Source organism: Lygodium microphyllum, chromosome 11 (assembly GCF_053477565.2).
Source record: "Lygodium microphyllum isolate KBCC chromosome 11, Lygodium_microphyllum_v1.1.10, whole genome shotgun sequence".
Classification (NCBI taxonomy): Eukaryota; Viridiplantae; Streptophyta; class Polypodiopsida; order Schizaeales; family Lygodiaceae; genus Lygodium; species Lygodium microphyllum.
In genome coordinates this window covers 50,655,680-50,674,334 of record NC_141145.1, presented here as the reverse complement: position 1 = coordinate 50,674,334, position 18,655 = coordinate 50,655,680, and the positions used below count along the sequence as shown (strand labels likewise).

General features: G+C 41.7%; 1 protein-coding gene across 2 annotated transcripts in view; it reads right to left on the bottom strand.

Annotated features, from left to right (window-relative positions):
• LOC148028803 (RNA polymerase III subunit RPC82 family protein) overlaps positions 1-18,655 on the bottom strand; it is a 165,607-nt gene that overhangs the window by 52,690 nt on the left and 94,262 nt on the right. For both annotated transcript variants that reach the window (XM_087687594.1, XM_087687593.1), the window contains exon 6: positions 2,885-3,043. In XM_087687594.1, the coding sequence (XP_087543720.1) occupies positions 2,885-3,043 (159 nt within the window). The remainder of the gene's footprint in view (positions 1-2,884; positions 3,044-18,655) is intronic.

Sequence of the window (18,655 nt, the reverse complement as noted above, 5' to 3'; positions counted from 1 at the left end):
TTATTAACAGATGATCCGACTAACTTAATGAAAAAGGTCCGACCAAAACCTTTTTTAAGGAAGCGCTTTATTTTCCTGGACTGAAATGTTTGGGCATTTCACACCATGCTGAAAAGTTTCGCATACGAAACGCGTTTCCCATTTCTCAGTCACTGAAACGCATTTCGCAGTGACCCTGCGACAGCCATGCTCTAATAGAAGTAAACAAGGGAGTCCTTCCCATGAAACAAAAGATGGCTGCTCTCTCATGAAAGGTGGCATTCTTTTGCAACACTACATCTATTCCTATGAGTCTATGACAGCCACACATGATCACCGTTTAGTAAAGAGTTCGCTCTACCTTCATTAGCATGCACGTAGTCATCCATAAGACTGTTAGCACTCGCAAGCATATACTGAAAAGACTCATCTGGTTGTGAGTGAAGAACACATATACCCTGCTGAGACATCTCCGGAACACCCAAAACCAAAGCATCAAATGTCAGCTTGCGATGTTTCCCCATCGCATCCCCTTCCACCAACTCCTAAAAGTCCTCAGCCAAAATGTCAATGTCAAAATCTGCTAATTCTTTTTCATCCTCTTGAACAAGATGTTGATTAAGAAAATCCACACTAACACCACTAGACGCCTGCATCTCGTCAAGGTCAGTGCTCCAGCTTGCCTTTCTGTCTATAAAACCATTGCAAACCTACTTTGTGTTTGTCTCACACTGTTACCCAAGTTTGGGCACTTGACAGTGTGTATGTACTATGCCTATGTGCATCACCTGTCCTGTCTATCCAGAAACACATCTGAAAAAAAAACTGTGTATGTATTCATAGTATGGCTATGTGTCTATGTCTGTCCACACCTTGAACTGTGCACCTGTTCCCCACGCTGTGCACGTTGGTAAATGAAGCCTGTGCTTGACTGCATGACAGCTCGAACGATGGTTGCAGACAGCTTTGCAGGGGACCTAGCCGACGGGATGAACTGCACCTATCTGTTTCAAGTCATGTTTGTCTACAAGGTACAAGAAGTCTAGCTAAGAATGCACAACATGCTAATAAGTCACTTAAAACAGCTCCAAAACAAGCTTAATCAATTAAGTTACAAAAACTTTCATTAAAAGAAATGCATTCCTAGAGAGTGTCTGTGTCCCATAAGCCAAGCTCTAGTTTGGGAGGACCTAGCCATCTATAAATAGACAAGCTGCCCACCACTCAGCCTTAATCTCATTTTTGCAGCTTGCAAATGCCTTCTCTCTACTGTCCACACCCTGTTCGCAGAGGGATATCTTAGTTCGAGATGCTCCCCACTACTTCCTATCATCAGGCGCCTGCTGTCCAGCCTTCTACTGCTGTTCCTGACTGATTTCAGCCTGTCTACTGCTGCTGAACACCTAGCAACTGCTTCTACGAGCTGACCAGCCTGCATGTACCGCCACATCATCATTTAGTGCTGCCGTAGAGCCCCTAGGGTCTGCAGCCTGTTGACTTGCTGCCACATGGCACATACTGCTGTGTTTTGTGCTTCCTGCTGCTGTACAACCTGCCAAATGGCCCCTGCTGGCTGTGTTTTGTAGTCAGCCCCAGTCAATCAGCTGCCATGTCATCAGATTGGTCTGCTGTCCAGCTCCAACTGCCTGTCTGTCACACTGATCCGGCCATTACAGAGCTGTGTTTATGAGGTGCAATATGCCCTTCACCAGAGACAGTGGTATCCACTGATCTGGCGAACGGCAGATCCATTAAAGTACGAAGTAGACAAGTGTTTCTTATACCACCCCCCATCAACCATCTCCTCCCTCTCTATCTACTGCCACCTGTCAACTGCCATGCGCACATCTACATGAGCTTTAGACTCAACCAAACAAGTAGAAGGTTCTATCCTATTGAGAGTGTAAATGGAAAATGAACGCATGTCCCTCATAGAAAAGCCCAATCAACAACCCCTTGAAAACTTGTAGGAAAATTGACTGCAACATTCACCTATAATATCTACGAACCAGCAGGCATATCAAAGTTGTGAAAAATAATACAGCAGTGTGCCGAAACTTCAGAGAACTTACAGCAATAATTGTGACTCAATCAACCCTTAATGCTAGCAAATGCAGAAGAAAACTGAAAGACACATGCATATAATATGATCTGGAGAACCTTTGCATCATGCTGGACTTCTAACACAAGTCTAGGGCGAGTGAAGTGTTTACTAAACAGATTTGATGTCGTCAGCACAGTTGGCAACCTTGTACATTTCCATCAGTCCCCCTACCCTATTTCCCAACACAAAAGAGATTCCTGTATTGCCAAATCAAAGCAGATAATTGAACAGCGATTGAAACTGACCATACCTTGCTATGCTCCCATCACAAACAGTTCTATAAAACTACCAAACTGCTAATTGTAGCTGAAAAGCATGCGGTCATGGCAAGCTTTCCTTGACATCTGAGCCCCTACACTCACGACTCCTATGCTGCTACCGAGATCATAAATTGACCTGATCTTCAGTTTGGCGATACTTGTCATGTACATGGGATAACACTCCAACTCTCGTGTGCCTATGCACTTTTAAGTTCCCTCTGCTCGATAATTTAAACTAAATCTGTATATAGAACTTGTGAACTGTTCCCTAACACTCAACAATCTGAGCTTTCCTTGTTAGTAAATTCAAACAATAAACTACCCTCAGCTAAGAACCTACATTAATACTCTATACATAGCTACTATAGTGCAATTTTTCCTATGTGTCAGTTCCACAAATATAGTAGACCAGGGAATCATGATGTGGATGTCAATAGTGACACACATCATACAGATGCTTCTCAATGTGGTGGATATTATTTGTCAGACTATTTTGTGATGCTTGCAGATCTTTGGTGAAGAGTTTTTATCAATAACAAACCTTCTGGCCCACTTTGCCATCTGCAGATTTCAGCACTTCTTCTACCGTCGAACTGTTACCAGTAGTCAAAGTCAACAAAAAGCGCTCAGCCTCCATAGGAGCAGCAGCAGCAAGTATCCGATTCTCTTCACTTTCCATTGACAGTTCAGTTCGGACACGCTACAAAGAAAACAGAGCAAGATGAGATTTAACACCCGGCACCTTAACATTCAAAAGGCCCATTAATTTGCTTGAGATAGGTCCTCAAATATATGCATCCCCCAAAATTCCAGCATCAATGACACACAGCATTTCATTCACCTAGATGCAGCAAATGTAAATCCTCCATATGTCTGATAATCATGCAATTAAGAGCCAAACGTCCACACGTTACGAAATTGTGCCAATTATATGAAGCTAGTTTCACTAACCTGGATGCAACTTAGTTTTTCAGTTTTTCAGTTCTACTAGGGCTATGAGAATATCTTGGTTGTTGTGGATGGGTGAAAAATGAATACATTGATTTCTCACTCCAAACAAAGTTGTGGCCACAGACCTTGCTAAAATAAGGGCATTCTTAAGAAGGCAAACTCCCTCAAGAATTCACCATGCAATAACAGTCACTGCTGACCACTAACAATCAATTGGGACATCAATCATAATGGTTTTTTGAAAAGTTTAGAGACATAACCTATGTATGTCGCAGTCCTTGAAATTAGTTCACAGATTGCTTGCCCGGACAAGGATACACTAGGGTTTGCAGAGAGAATATAGAAAGTGCACAAGCACAGCTAACACAATGAACTCAGACAAGCAACTGATTCTCTTCACTTTCCATTAACAGCTCAGTTTGGAGATGCTACCAAGAAAACAGACTAAGATGAGATTCAACACCAGCAACTTGAACATTCAAACTTCCATTGATGTGCTTGAGGTACATCCTCAAACATACACACCCCCAAAAATTCCAGCACAACATTTCATTCACACAGATGAAGCACAACGAAATCTTCCTTACGTCTGACAATCATGCAATCAAGAGGCAAAGTACTACAGATTATGAAATTGTGCCACTAATATGAAGTTAATGCAGTGGTGTGTGTGTGGGTGGGTGGCTCGGTGGTGTTGTGTTCTATGTGTAAAGATACACTAGCATTTTCAGAGAAAAAAATGAACTCAGACAAAACACAAATCAGGGAAGGAAATCAATGGCAAAAGCTCAATGAACAAGGGTGCATCTCATGCGCTGGAGCATTGCCCTCTAGTTCTTTTTTAATATGCATGCTTATTTATGCTTGCTCTTGGGTGGATCTCCATTCTTTTTGTAATTTGTATATTTTTCTTTATAGTTACTGTGTGGCTATGTTCAGTTTCACACAGTCATTCTTGTTTTTTTTTCTGCTTTAGTGATTAAGAGAATTGACAATTGAAACTAGCCTTCAGAAGCACAAAAGGCAGTAGATCACATTTTAGTAAACAATTAATTCAGCAAGAAAAATCCACACACAATTGGAGCTAGAGTGCTCCTACACCACACATGACACCAATTGGCCCCAAAGCCTAGCACCTATTTCAGTGTTTCTTTAGATTACTAATGCATGCTCAAGATTGGTTAGAAATGGTTGTATTTCGGTGATTCCACGCGGCACAACTCATCCACACATGTGCAATGACCTTGTCAATCTTCAATGTTGGCCACCAATTAACTACGGAGTGTTCAAAAATGTGAATGAACACTTCAGCCTACCAAACCCTAAAAATGACAACATCATTTGAACCCGATTTGGTAGAGCATTTACCTAGATAGCTTCCTATATAGTTCCCATGCAATCCCACATTGTTCCTCTCACAAAGGGAGGGATTTCACATGATATGTCTGTAAACATCACTTTCTTTGCAACAAAGTTGTATAGAAGCTACATTAGGCTTGAGATCTCAAAAGAGAATAGAATCTCAGCCCATAGTACTGCGATAACTTGTTTTCTGATATTTACTTCAAAAACAGCAATACACATTGTTGTAAGCAGAGTTACAAAGCTGCCCAATGGATTCCCTATGCCAACTTCCAAGAGAAAAAGATTGATTATTGTCCACCGTTCTTTATGCTTCAGCTCATATCCTAGGTTAAAACCCATAATTTTATCAACGAAGGAAAGAAGAATGGTTGTCCTCCAACTTAGGCTATTCAAATGAGAGAGGAGGAGACCCAAATAGCCAAGATAAGCTTTCTAAATAAGTAACTAGCTGCTCCTTAATCAAATCTCATTTTTTATTAGGGGCTAATTAATGACTTGGTCATTAATCATAAGTAAGTTATTTATTGGATCTAACTTAAGCTCAAGGCTTGCTCCTAAGTGCTCTTCTAAGCTGCTTACTAAGCAAAGCTTTCAATATAACTCAATTCTAAGGTATAGACTTTCAATTTAGTAAAAGTTTTTGTTCATACGTGTTTCCGAGTAACTAAGCACATCGTTGTTACTCCACGTACTTCCAAAGTAACCAATCACACTGTTGTTACTTCATATTCTAGCAATATACATTTTTCCAAGATAATAGTTACTACACTAATATACAACCAATCACAACCGTACAAATCCATAGAAATGGTATTCAGCATTAGTAAATGACCAAGCATAGCTATAGAAACACAAGTGTCTAGTAGGCTGATCATAGAAGTACCTATGTGGAATTTAAAAGATCTCAAAACGGCCTCTAGATACATGAGCATATCTGTACCAAGAAAGTAGAAATACCACCCTTCTTGAACATCATACCAATGGTCTAAATCTACGCTCTACTGAGCTTGACCAAGCCCAAAACCAAAGTGGCTTCAACTAAAAAGCATCAAGGTAAAGTTGAAATAGATGAGGTGATTCTACCAAATAATCCTCCATTCATTTTGCATGAAGAGGTGCATAATTCTAAAACTTCATTAAATAGCGACAAGAGACTTTACCATTGACCTTATTTTCTTATAGACCAATATTTTCTCAAGAACCAAGATTTCAAATTTCTCAATCTCTGGCTATATCTCATCACCAATATCCTAAGGCACATCACCACGGAAAGACCTAAGAAAACTCACGTGAAAAGCACAATGAACCTTCCAACAATCAAGTAGCTTAAACATGTAAGCAACCTCATTGATCCTTTGCAACACTTGAAAAGTCCCATAATACCTCATGCTGAGTTTAGAGAAAATACACTCTTTACCCTCCATTTCCTTTTACTTGGCCTTTTCAAAGTATAACAAGACCCAATCACCTCTAAAGCTCTTTGGTAAAGGTCAACTACTTTCTTTGGCTTTGCTTGAGTCTTTTGGAGAGCTATCTTTACTTTAGAATAAGCTTCATCCATACCCACAGCATATTTGTCAACCTCAAAGATCTTATCCTTTGTATATAAAATGGGTGGGACTTTCTTTTCCCTTAAACAATCTCAAACAATGCCTTGCCAGTGAAACTATACTCTATGTTGTTGTAAGCATATTCCATAAGAGGCAAAAAAATTTCTCATTTGGTTTTATGTTTAGACACATAACATTTCAGCATTTCAAAGGATCTATGACACTACTATTTTTCTCCTATCTGTGGATGAAAAGAAGATATTTAAATATATTTTGCATAAACAATCTTACCATGTGATCCACAATTATCTTTTTCCTCACCAAAATGAAATGAGCCTATTCACTAAACCTGCAAACAATAGTCCATATGCTACCATTCCTTGTAGGTGTCCTAGGAAAATCAAAGATAAAATCCATGGCTATGTTGACTCACAACCTATCAAGTATAGGCAAGGGCTGCGACAAAACCAATGCCTTCTATCAATCAAACTTAACCTTCTAACATACAATGCATGTGCGCAAAAAGAGATCCACATAACGTATTAAAGCTAGCCAATAAGAGAAAATCTCAACTACTTTCACTATAGTATCAATAACACAATGCCTTGCATACGGAGATGCACAACTTTCAACCATAGCGTTGGCCCATAACTACTTTGTAACACATAACCAACCATATATCATAAAAAATCCCTCTCTAAAAGTATACTCCTCATGGTGCTAACAATATGATAAGAGATCAAAAACTCTAGCAAAGTTCTCATCCTCTGCACATTGTGTCTTCAGCTCATCTAACTCATGATGATATGCTATAAACATTGCTGAAAGATGTGGTTTCCTAGACAATGCATCAGCCACAACATTCTTTTTACCCTCCACGTGCACTATCTAAAAGGGAAACATGAATAAGAAGTTGGCCCATCGCATATGCTTTTCAGACAACTTAGCTTAAGTAAGAAAATATTGCAAAGTTTGATGATTTGTGTGCAATAAAACCAGCCCCTAGCAGGCAATGTTTCCAAGTTGAAAGAGCATGAATTGCATGAAGCAACTCTTCTCATAAACCTACAATTTTTTCTCAACACCTTGTAAAATTCTACTCTCACATGTCACAACATGGCCTTCCTACAGTCCAGCTACACCAATCTTGTTTCCATATGCATCACATTAAACAAAGAAAGCTTTTCAAATATCTGGCAAGACCAACACTACATCTGAAAGTAAGCTTTCCTTTCAACTTATTGAATGTTGCAATTTGCTTATTAGGCATGTGAATGGGAATCCCTTCTTCTGCAATGCATGAGGAGGTGAAGCAATTTCAACAAAGTGGCATATGAATGAATGAACCTTTTATAGTACAAACACAACCCCAAAAAATTGCATACATCATGCAAGGTTCCCAAATGAGGCCAGTCGCATATTGCTTCCACTTTTGTAGGATCCATTCCGACACCATCTTTTGATCAAATATGCCCTAAGAAGTGAATCTCTGACATGAAAAATTCATGCTTTTTGCATTAACAACCAGCTTGTGTTTTGTAAGTTCCTCGAGCAAAGTAGTCAAAAGTATCCAATATTCTAGGTCATTCTTTGAGTAGACTATGATATTATCAAAGAATGTGCTAATGAAAGACCTGTAGGGTTGAAAAACATGATCTATCATGTAATCTATAAGCCCAAATGGCATGACCAAGAACTTGTATAACCCAAAAGTGATCTCAAAAGATGTATTGTGCACACCTTTAAAAAATAGATTCCATATACGAACAATTGGTGATACCCACTTTTAAGGTCTACCCTATTGAAGATTGCACTTCCCTTTAATCGAACAAGTCGATCATCAATCCCTGGCATAAGGAATCTATCTCCGATGGTGTTCGTGTTCAAGGCACAGTAATTGATGCACATTCGCCATGAGCCATCCTTTTTCAACACAAGGAGTACAAGTGAGCAAAAGGGTGATAAACTAGTCTGAATCAATCCGTTTTTCAACAGCTCAGTAACCTATCTGATTATTTCCTATTGTTAGGCAGATGGCATGTTCAAAAGAGCACTACTAGGCACAAGGTCAATAGAATTATCCTTTGACCTTTCAGCTGGTTATTTCCCAAGGAGTCACAAAAACAACCTTGGAATTTATTTAAGCATTCTGTCCACTCATTATTCAGCATTGAAACATTAGAGTTAGCATGATCTTTACTAATATATTTTGCAAAAACTAGGTATGCAAAAAGGTGATTTTTCATTACTAAAGAAATTGTTGAAAGAAATTGTTAAAGCAAACACATAGTTGTCAAATACAAAAGGTTTGATACAATACGGTACAATAAAATACGACATTAAATGGTACCTTAAGATTTCATAAGGTACAGTACAATAGTAGTAGAGAAAACAATAACATGAAATTTTAGCCGATGCAAAACAATCTCTATGGCCCAAAAAGGAGAGGTGGTACAAGTAGTGCCAAGTGGGAGATGCATATACTCCGAGGGGGTGGCAAGCAAAGGTCGAAGTCGGTAAGCATCGGTGGTGTGTCTGGTGATGCCATAATAGGAGTACCCAGTAGACTAGTCATATGTTGGTAAAGAAGCCATGGTTACCAATGTGCCTTGTTGAAGAAGGAAGAGGTGAAAGAGGTCATCCACGAACCATGAATTGCAATGTCTGTCTCAAGGGGTGTGAGGGTAGTGCAAAGCACGAACTGCAATGTTGGTCTCAAGGGGTAGGAGAGTAGTGGAAGGGCTGGAAGTGAACTACTAGTGGGAGGAGCATGCTACTAGCAATAAGAGGTTGCAGCCAGCAGTCAAGAGTAGTGGAAGGGCTGGAGGTGGTACAAGTAGTGCCAAGTGGGAGATGCATATACTCCGAGGGGGTGGCAAGCAAAGGTCGAAGTTGGCAAGCATCGGTGGTGTGTCTGGTGATGCCATAATAGGAGCACCCAGTAGACTGGTCATGACTGGTCATCTATTGGTAAAGAAGCCATGGTTACCAGTGTGCCTTGTTGAAGAAGGAAGAGGTGGAAGAGGTCATCCACGAACCATGAATTGCAGTGTCCGTCTCAAGGGGTGTGAGGGTAGTGCAAAGCACGAACTGCAATGTTGGCCTCAAGGGGTAGGAGAGTAGTGGAAGGGCTAGAAGTGAACTGCTAGTGGGAGGAGCATGCTACCAGCAATAAGAGGTTGCAGCCAGCAGTCAAGAGTAGCCACTAGCAGCTGACTTGGAAGAGCCGCCAGCTGCAAATGCAGCTTTCAGCAACAGAAGGTGGTGTTGGAATGCCATCAGTAGTCAAGAAGTGCCACCAATAGACCGGGCTGAGCCACCAACGGACTGGGTAAAACTGCCAGCAAAAAAACGCAAGGTACATTAGTATGGTGGAGCCGCTAGCTGAAGGGAGGAGCCACCGGCTCAGAAGGAGGAGCTGCCAACTAGAAAAGCAAGTTCCAGCAGATCAAAAAATGCCGTCAGATTGCAAAGAACAACCACCAGCAGATTGGCTGAGCCGCCAACAGCAAGGAGGAGCCGTTGACTGACTCGGAGGAGCTGTCGACTGCCTGGGAGCAGGCTGAAATGCAGGTAGAAAACAATAGGTGTAGGGTAAAGCAACCGCGAAGTAAGGTGTTGATATAGTGAAAAAAGAAGAGAAGTGGATGCCGTACCTACCAACGGTCTTTGTCTTCACTGGAGTAGAGGATCTTTGCCACTGTTTGCGCAGATCCAGCTCTGCTACCATGTCAAAAGACGACATACCAGCGAGACAGTAGGGTTAGCAGGGAGAAACACAGAGTGAACTCAGCAAACATTTAGAAGAGAAGAAACTTTGATGAATGGAATGATGAAGATCTGAATCATGGAGTGAATGTGATACAAGGGAACAAGGGTGCCGTAGCACAAGGAAGATGATGAAGAAAACCACGAACCACGAACCGCAATGTCTATTAAGAGTGGATATCAGGAAGCGTGAAGATCTTCAACAGCAGAAGAGTGTAGGTAAGAGTGAGAGTAGTTGAGAGAGTACGACATGATTTGGATGTACCAACAATGTGTTGGTACACAAAGAATAAAATGTATTTATACTTAGGACACGTAAGGGTGCATTCACATGTACAATATAATAATACACGTGTACAATACATGGAGGTGAATAAAGGACCTTTATCCCAACAACCTTCCACTTAAAGGTCCGAAGTAAACGTTTAACCAACTCCCACTAGTTGTATGCAATGCTATGCTAAGCCTTGCTTAGACTTTTAGTGAGAATATCTGCACGGTTGTCCTATGTTTTGATCTTGGTCAATGTGATTAGACCATCTTCCAAAATCTGTGTGATAAAGTGGTATCGCACATCTACATGCTTTGTGCGTGAAAATGATACATGGCATTCTTAGTCAGATACACAGCACTCTGGCTATCACATCCCAGAATTGGAGTACTCATAGACATACTGAGATCCTCTACAAGTCTACTCAACCATATAGCTTCCTTAGAAGCTTTAATAGCTAATATGTATTCAGCTTCAGTAGTACTCAATGCTACGATGTTCTACAACCTCGAGCACCAAGAAACAGCCCCACCACCAACTGTAAAGACATACCCGCTAGTGGACCTGCGAGTGTCCAAGTCACCTACCATGTCTGCATCACAATAACCCTGCAAATTAATTGCACCCTGCCCATAGCAAATACACTTTTTTTATGTACCCTTTAGATATCGAAGAATAAACTTGACAACCTCTCAATGTGTTTTGCCAAGATTTGACATAAACTACTGACAACTCCCATTGAATGAGTAATGTCTGCGGATCTTTACCACTATTTGAGCAAATCTAGCTCTGCTACCATGTCAAAAGGCAACGTACCAATAAGACAGTAGGGTTAGCAGCGAGAAACACAAAGTGAACTCAATAATTACTGAGAAGAGAAAAGAAGAGAGAAGAAACTTTGATGAATGGAATGATAAAGATCTGAATCACGGAGTGAATATGATACAAGGGAACAAGGGTGTCGTAGCACAAGGAAGATGATGAAGACAACCACGAACCACGAACCACAATGTCCTCCTAAAAGGGTGTGAGGGCAGTGGGGAGGTTGGAGAGAAGAGGTGACGGACTGAATGAATCAACCGTTAAGAATGAGTGACAGAGGCAGCCTATAAATAGGCAAGAGACTGTCCAGGGTGGCACCTGAAGAGAGGGCACCGGCTGTCTAGGGTGATGCCTCAGTGTGGGCACCCAGCCCCTTTTTGGGACTGTCCACTGTGAAACCCTAAATGCAAAACACAAAACGCAAACTGCAGGTAAAGGGTTTCTCAACAACCTAGCATGAGGCATTACAATCATCGTCGGGACCATCTGACTGCTCATCAAGAGGGTTTGAATATGACTCCTCAAATAATAAGGCATTTTCTCTTCTTCTTCTTCTTCTTCTTCTTCTTCTTCTTCTTTTTACTTCTCTACCATTTAGTTTTCAAAACTTTCTTCTAGAGTCTTATACTCATCCTTAGTGATGAGATTACCATCATCATCAAATGATGACTCCCTAGGAAATGGCTATGTAGGCAAGGAAGGGATGTCATCATGAGACACAGGATGAGAGCTACTAGAGCCCCACATCGCATATGTTTACAAACCACTCGAACCATCCCTCATGGATGTCAAAGGGGACCGAATGACCACGCCTCTGCCGCTACTTATTTGAATTCCCTACCCACAAGCACGCTAATTGCAAGTGTCACAACTATGAGCTGCCATGAAATCTCTATACAGCTTCAAAAAGTTCAACTCCTCCTTATCAACCTCTTAGAGCACACTTGAAAGAGTGTCACCCATTGTTTTGAAGGTATCAACATTCACCTATACAATGCACATAAATATTGTAAATACTAAATTGTAAAGTACAAAGTTGAAAGCAACAAGTTGACTTATCATTTTAAATTTATGAAATATGATTTATGATTTAAGTGTTGACCTACTTTGGACTACCATGCTAAGCATGGCCCTCATCATGCCTAAGTGCGACAATAGTAAAGTACAAAGTTGAAAGCAACAAGTTGACTTATCATTTTAAATTTATGAATCATGATTCATGATTTAAGTGTTGACCTACTTTGGACTACCATGCTAAGCATGGCCCTCATCATGCCTAACTGCGACAATAGACTAGCTACTCTATCTATAGTATACTAAGTTGATTGCGAATCTTTGTATGTATGAGAGCATAGGCACTTTAGTTTCTCCCACATACACTCAAAGAGCAATCCTAGGCAAGGACTCTCATGGTCAGTCTTCAATGCATATCCAAAATTCTACTACCAAAAGTGAGGCTTCACAAGTAACTCTCTTCTTCAATAAGTGGGAGAAGCAAATGCCACATGCCCTATCTAATTTGCATAGCATCCAAGCTCCTCTAGCACTACATTGTGGTCATCTATAGGCAGCACGCTGATCAAATATGCAAGCTAGTCTAAACGGAGGTCTCTATCATCCATGATCACTAGCAACTTGTAGGCCGAATGTACCAAAGCTACAAAACCATGGATGTGCTTATACATCCATGCCCATCTCCTCTTTGCTATCTCTAGAATGTGTGACATAGCACACTGAGTTGAAGAAGCCTTTTCAACTCAATTTGTTTTCATGTGGTTGTTGTTGAAGTGTCTTTATGAGGTGTGATTTGCCCCTCTCCAAATGTGTCGGATGAGCATGAGATAGAGGAGGTCAAAGTCATGCAACGCTTTTGCCTCAATGAACAGTTTTGGCAGAAGGTTCATGCCATTGTGATTGTTATGACTCCCTTTTATAGGGTGTTGCGTATGAGTGATCATGAGGGGTCCATCATGGGCCTTCTCGTTCACTTCTTCACAGTGGCATTGGTGGAGGTGCAGGCTTGCATAGTCCGATACATTGCAAGTACCTTTACCTTTACCATGAAGATAATGATGGAGCTTTATACACCACCCAATCACCCAATTGAACTTCCCAATGTCTTTATGAACAAATCCAAACAATGACTTGCACATGAAGTCCGTACAATCATGGGAAACTTAGTCTCAAACAAGCAACCCATACATGGACAATTGGATACAGTTGGTAGCAACTTGCACCACATTTGAGGGACCCATCTACAACCACAATACTCTGCTTAGAGAGAGAGAGATACATAAGCACTATTAAGACCAAAATTGACCTATGAGACAAACCATGTACAATGCTGGCCATCACTAGATATTGAAGTGTGACATACTAAAAGATGGTCAGTGATATATTGTGAAAAGAAGCTAACGTAATGTACAAAACAAAATAGTGGTCATGTAGGGATACAATGGGAGGATGAGGTAGTACATGTCTAGTTGTGTGGCTGAATGATATCCTTGTATCTAGTTCCACCCAATCAAGATCGATGGATAGAGTATGTCATACATCCCGGATGAAATAGTATAAGGGTAACATCTAGACTGGGCCCTCAACTCTGTCAGCCATGGCTCATGTCGCTAGCGGATCTCTCTCATCTCTCTAATGTAGCATCTATGTTTGGTACCCCTGTATCCACAAATGGCGTGCTGCTCTAATCTCCTCGACACTCTCGATTGTCACCCCTCTTTGTGTGGGTGTTATGTGTGTTGTCACTGTCTAGAAGAAATCAGTCAACTGTGACTGATGCCCCCCCCCCTCTCTGTGTGGTGCTAATTGTAGTAGTGATGTATGAAGCCTCTTAGTCTCGACTAGAATTTAGCCCAAGTGGCACAAGTGTAGGGACTCCACGACTAGACTGAGGGAGGTATCTCCTCCAAATAGCAAGGGATATCTCGCTCGAACTGCGCTTTAGCCTCTACATCTGCAGATGTAGTGGTCCTCGCTCTCCACCTCCTCCTGGCATAGTCTGAAAATCGGCTCAACTCAAAGATGTGGGCTTTCCTCCCTGTCTCAATCTCAAGTTGGTGAAAGGATATCCCAATCTGGCCAATGGCTACTCACCTCTCATGTGGCATGTATACGTCTAGGTATCCAAGTCTCTCGATGAAGCCATCTGATGTAGTCTTCATGAAGTGGTCTCTGTACTAGGAATAGTCTAAAGAATGCCTCTATCATCATGGGGGCTGCAGCAAACTCAGCCCTAATAATCTCATGTGGTATTGATGGTTTGCTACGGATCATCCATGAGAGCATGATGATCTTTGGTCTCTCAAACTATGTCCATAGGTATGTAGCCCAGTCAGGGGTCCCAATAGGTGCACCATACATCATGGCTGGTGTGACAAGTGTGTCGAATAGCCACCTCCGTGTGTGAGGCTCCTGGATATGTGCCTAGTGGCACTATCTCTCCATCAAGGCCAATGTTGTGTATCCTCATGTGAGTCAGTCTTTGGCTGCTTGTGCCATGGTGAATCTCCTAGCTGTTGTAGTGAAAGCAACCCCTAGATAGAGGTATGAGTCCACAACCTCCACATGTCTAACTCCTAGGGTGCAAACTGATCTCTCCATTGGGACCGATGTATGGAAGATCAAGATCTTCATTTTCCCAAGATTAACCATCAATCCATGTTGTGTACAATAAATGAACAGTGTCCATGTAATTCCTGTGGTGTGGACACTTTAATAAGTGTCACTTTTGTGTGTGTATGTGTACCTACTATCTTGACATTAAGAGTAGTGACACTAGGGACTAGAGTTAGATAGCTTAACTCGAGTCAGTTGATGGAGGACCCGTTAGGTCAACCCTTGACCTAGCTTAGGTTGTACCTTCACTCTTTCACTTCAATTCAGCAAGTACACTCTACTCTCTTGCTTCAGCTCATGCACTATCACTGTCTCGTTTCTCTCTCGAGTCTCCTCCATAGCAAGTGCATTTTTCTCGCATTTGGTATCAAAGCACCTCCTGGGCAAGTTCCGTTCAGCCACCGCCAGTCAATGCCACTCCACGGAGATCGTGTTGCCACCATCCTAACTCTTAGCCCAAGGAAGAAGTGCAAAACAGCTGTCATCAGCCAGGCAGAAGAAAGAGGAGCTGAGCTGCCTAGCTCAGCTGTGTCACTGTCGTCACCACCTCCAGTCCGCCCCAAGCAGCCTTTAGAAGCAACGCTGATATTGCACGCTTGCTATTTACTTTATCGCCAGCTGCGCCACTTGGTCCTGTGCAAATCGCCAAGGACTTCCGCCTACAGTGCGCTTTCCGCCTGAGGCACCACCGCCACGCTGTGCTCTCCCAATCTCCCCACCAACTGTGACACCCTGCAACTGGCCGCGTATGCTACGTCCAACCTCCCCCCTGCTCCTGTCACCACCACATAGTACTATGCCCCACCGCCAGCACCTTCACCCTAGCCACCACCTCCCGCCTATGTGTAGCACTGCCAATGTTGCCATGTATTATTCCTGCTTCCACCTAGCCATCAGCTCTCTACGCCTCGTGCTCTGTCAAATGTGCCAGCTATTCACCACCTCTTGCACCCTGCTTGAGCTATCAATATCACCAACACCACCCGCCAATGCTGCCACTCTATTGGACGTGCCATGTTAGCTCTTCGATCAATCCTATTGACTGCCAAGAGGTCCGATACACTATGCATACTTCTCGAGGTATCCAAAAATTGGGGCTTTTCTTCGATTTGGTCTCCAACATGCGGATTGATACTAGCCAACCCGACATAGCACAATTTCATCTTGATTTGCATTAAAAATTTGGGGCTTTTGTTCCAAAGGCTCCAACATGCATCATGAAGTAGATTCCATCTGCTGTTCACTATTGGCACCATTCCCAAGGCAACATTTTTACAAAAATTCAAAGTGTAAGATATAAATTTCTTCAATTTCTTTGAAATGTTGTGAAGAAATTTGGGACTTTTGCCCAACACGCATTCCAAGGCAGAAAAAAAGCAGTATAGCAACACTTAATTGCTATTACAATCAAATTGAGCAGAAAAATTTCAGGAAAATTCAATCAATTTTGGTGAGACTTAACATTAAATTGATGTAAACTGTATTTTTAGACACGCATTTCGAGGCACGTGCGGTACAGCAGTGGATTGCTGTAATTTGCAAGTTGAGTGCTAATTTGTGTGACATTGGGCACATTTGGGCATATTTCTAATAGTTTGGTACTTGCATTCTAATCCCGTGGGGATTTTTTGGTACTCAAAAGAGTACACACTATACTTCAGTTTGTGAAGTATTTGGCTGCTTATTTTTGTGCATCATTGACAGCATGGCACGTCAAGGGCATAATTATCAAAGCAGCATCCTTGGTGTCCTCACTCAAGAGAACAAACTTGATGGCACAAACTACTTGTTGTGGAGTTCTATGGTTTATGAACAAAGCCAGGAGGTTAAGTGACATAAACATCCTCATGAAGATCACCATTCAAAAAAGCAATCTTCACATCCAACTGATGCACATGCCAATCATAATGAGCAGCCAAAGTTATGACACTGTGAATAGTGGTCATACGTAAAGTGAGTGCAAATATCTCATCATAGTCTATCCCATGCTGTTGGGCATACCTCTGGCAACAAGACATCTCTTGTAGCGACCAATGCTACCATCATATTTGCGTTTTAATTTGTAAACCCACTTAATGCTTATAGTACGCTTGCCAACAAGCAAGTCACACAACTCCCATGTGTCATTTTTATCAATAGAGTTTAACTCTAATTGCATAGTTGCCATCCAATGTTCGTTTTGTAAAGCATCATGTAAAGAAACAAGTTCTTCATTGCATGTAGCAGCTACAAGTGCCTACACAAGCAAGTTACCCTATGCATGGCGAGTGGCTGCTCTAGTTCTACCAAGAAGAGGAACGAGCTGTTTGTTGTCCCATAATGTATCTAACAGTCATCTAGGGACTATTGTATCTTTCCGAATAGCAGCCCTCTCATCAGCTACTTGATAATCAACAATGCCTTGATCAATGGGCTTAAAAAAAGGCTATAGTTCAGCATGTGTTTGCGGCTGTAACCCCTAAATAGGTTGCAATTCAGCACATACAATGTGAAGTGAGCCATACGTAGTGGAGATGCAATGGTCAATGATGGCGATGATAGATAGAAAGAAAAATGTGAGTAGCAATAGAGCAGTAGAGAGTGAGAAAGATGCACAATGTGTGGGTACAATAGAGTGTACCTCTTTAGGTTTTTGACATAGATATATGAAAAGTACAAGTGCTAAGGTGCATTCACACCCGTGCACATATAAAAGGCACCGTGGCCCTTTATTCCCAACAACCTCCCACCTAAAGGCAACGTGCCTTAAGGTTGAGGAAAAGAATCAACTAAGTCTAAGTATGTACAAAGCTGAAATACATATACTATCCAACTCCCATCATCTACCGGCAATGAGCAAACCGCTCTGCTGAAAGACCTTTCATGAGATCTAAAGGGTTATCATCTATATGTACCTTGACAAGCTCAATGTTTATGCTATCAAGTACATCCCTAATAAAGTGATACTTCACCTGTATGTGCTTCGTCTTCGCACGAAAGACAGGGTTCTGTGCTAGCATGATAGCACTCTCACTATCACAATGGAGAACATGGGTCTCAGTAATGCCAAGCTCTCCCACCAAAGGTGAAAGCTATTAAGCCTCCTTGCATGCCTCAATACCAACCACATACTCTGCCTATGTAGTAGACAATGCAACACACTTTTGTAGCCTGGAGATCCAAGAAATTGCTTACCTTGTAAAGGTGAATATATAACCAGAACTAGACTTTCTGCAGTCAATAATGGGAATCAAACCAATGTCTTAAATAGCATATGAAGCATTGTTTGCACATACAATTGATCCCCCTCCTTTTGTACATTTGCATATGATACAAACAAGTCACAAAAGGGTGTTATGTGCTTAGAAGCACCACTCCAAAATACCAAGTGCTGCAATTTTCAGCAATTGGAAGACCATACTCGTGTGAAGAAGGATCATACAAACAACACACAACAAAGGCACAAGACAGAATCACCCTCTGTCATGTGCTCTATCTCAAGCTACTTATGCAAGTACACTACACAAGCCTTATTGCGCACCTGATAAAGTGATGCAAGCACCGTTGGCTATTGTGCATGACTAAATATGCGGGATAACCTCTCTAGCACAAAAGTGAAATCAAAGCATGAGCTTGGGCATCACACCCGTCCCGTCTCAATTAATCTACTCTAGGAGGTGCACGAGGAGCTGGAGCTGAAGATCCACTAGTGATTGCGGATGAGCTCGAAGAACCTGTGACATTTTGTGTATAAGGTTCTGCAGGCCCAACTTTTGAACCACATACATAACCTCAAAGTTGCATGGCAACAAGTACATGCTTCCTCATATATGCCCACATTGAATAATTACTACCATCTAATTTGTCTAGCCCCCAAACATGTTGAGCAAATCATTTTGTCTGGTCATTGATTGCTGAAATTTTTGGTTTTTTTGTGTAACAGCTGTTGTTCCAAGTACAAATGCAGTTGCAACAC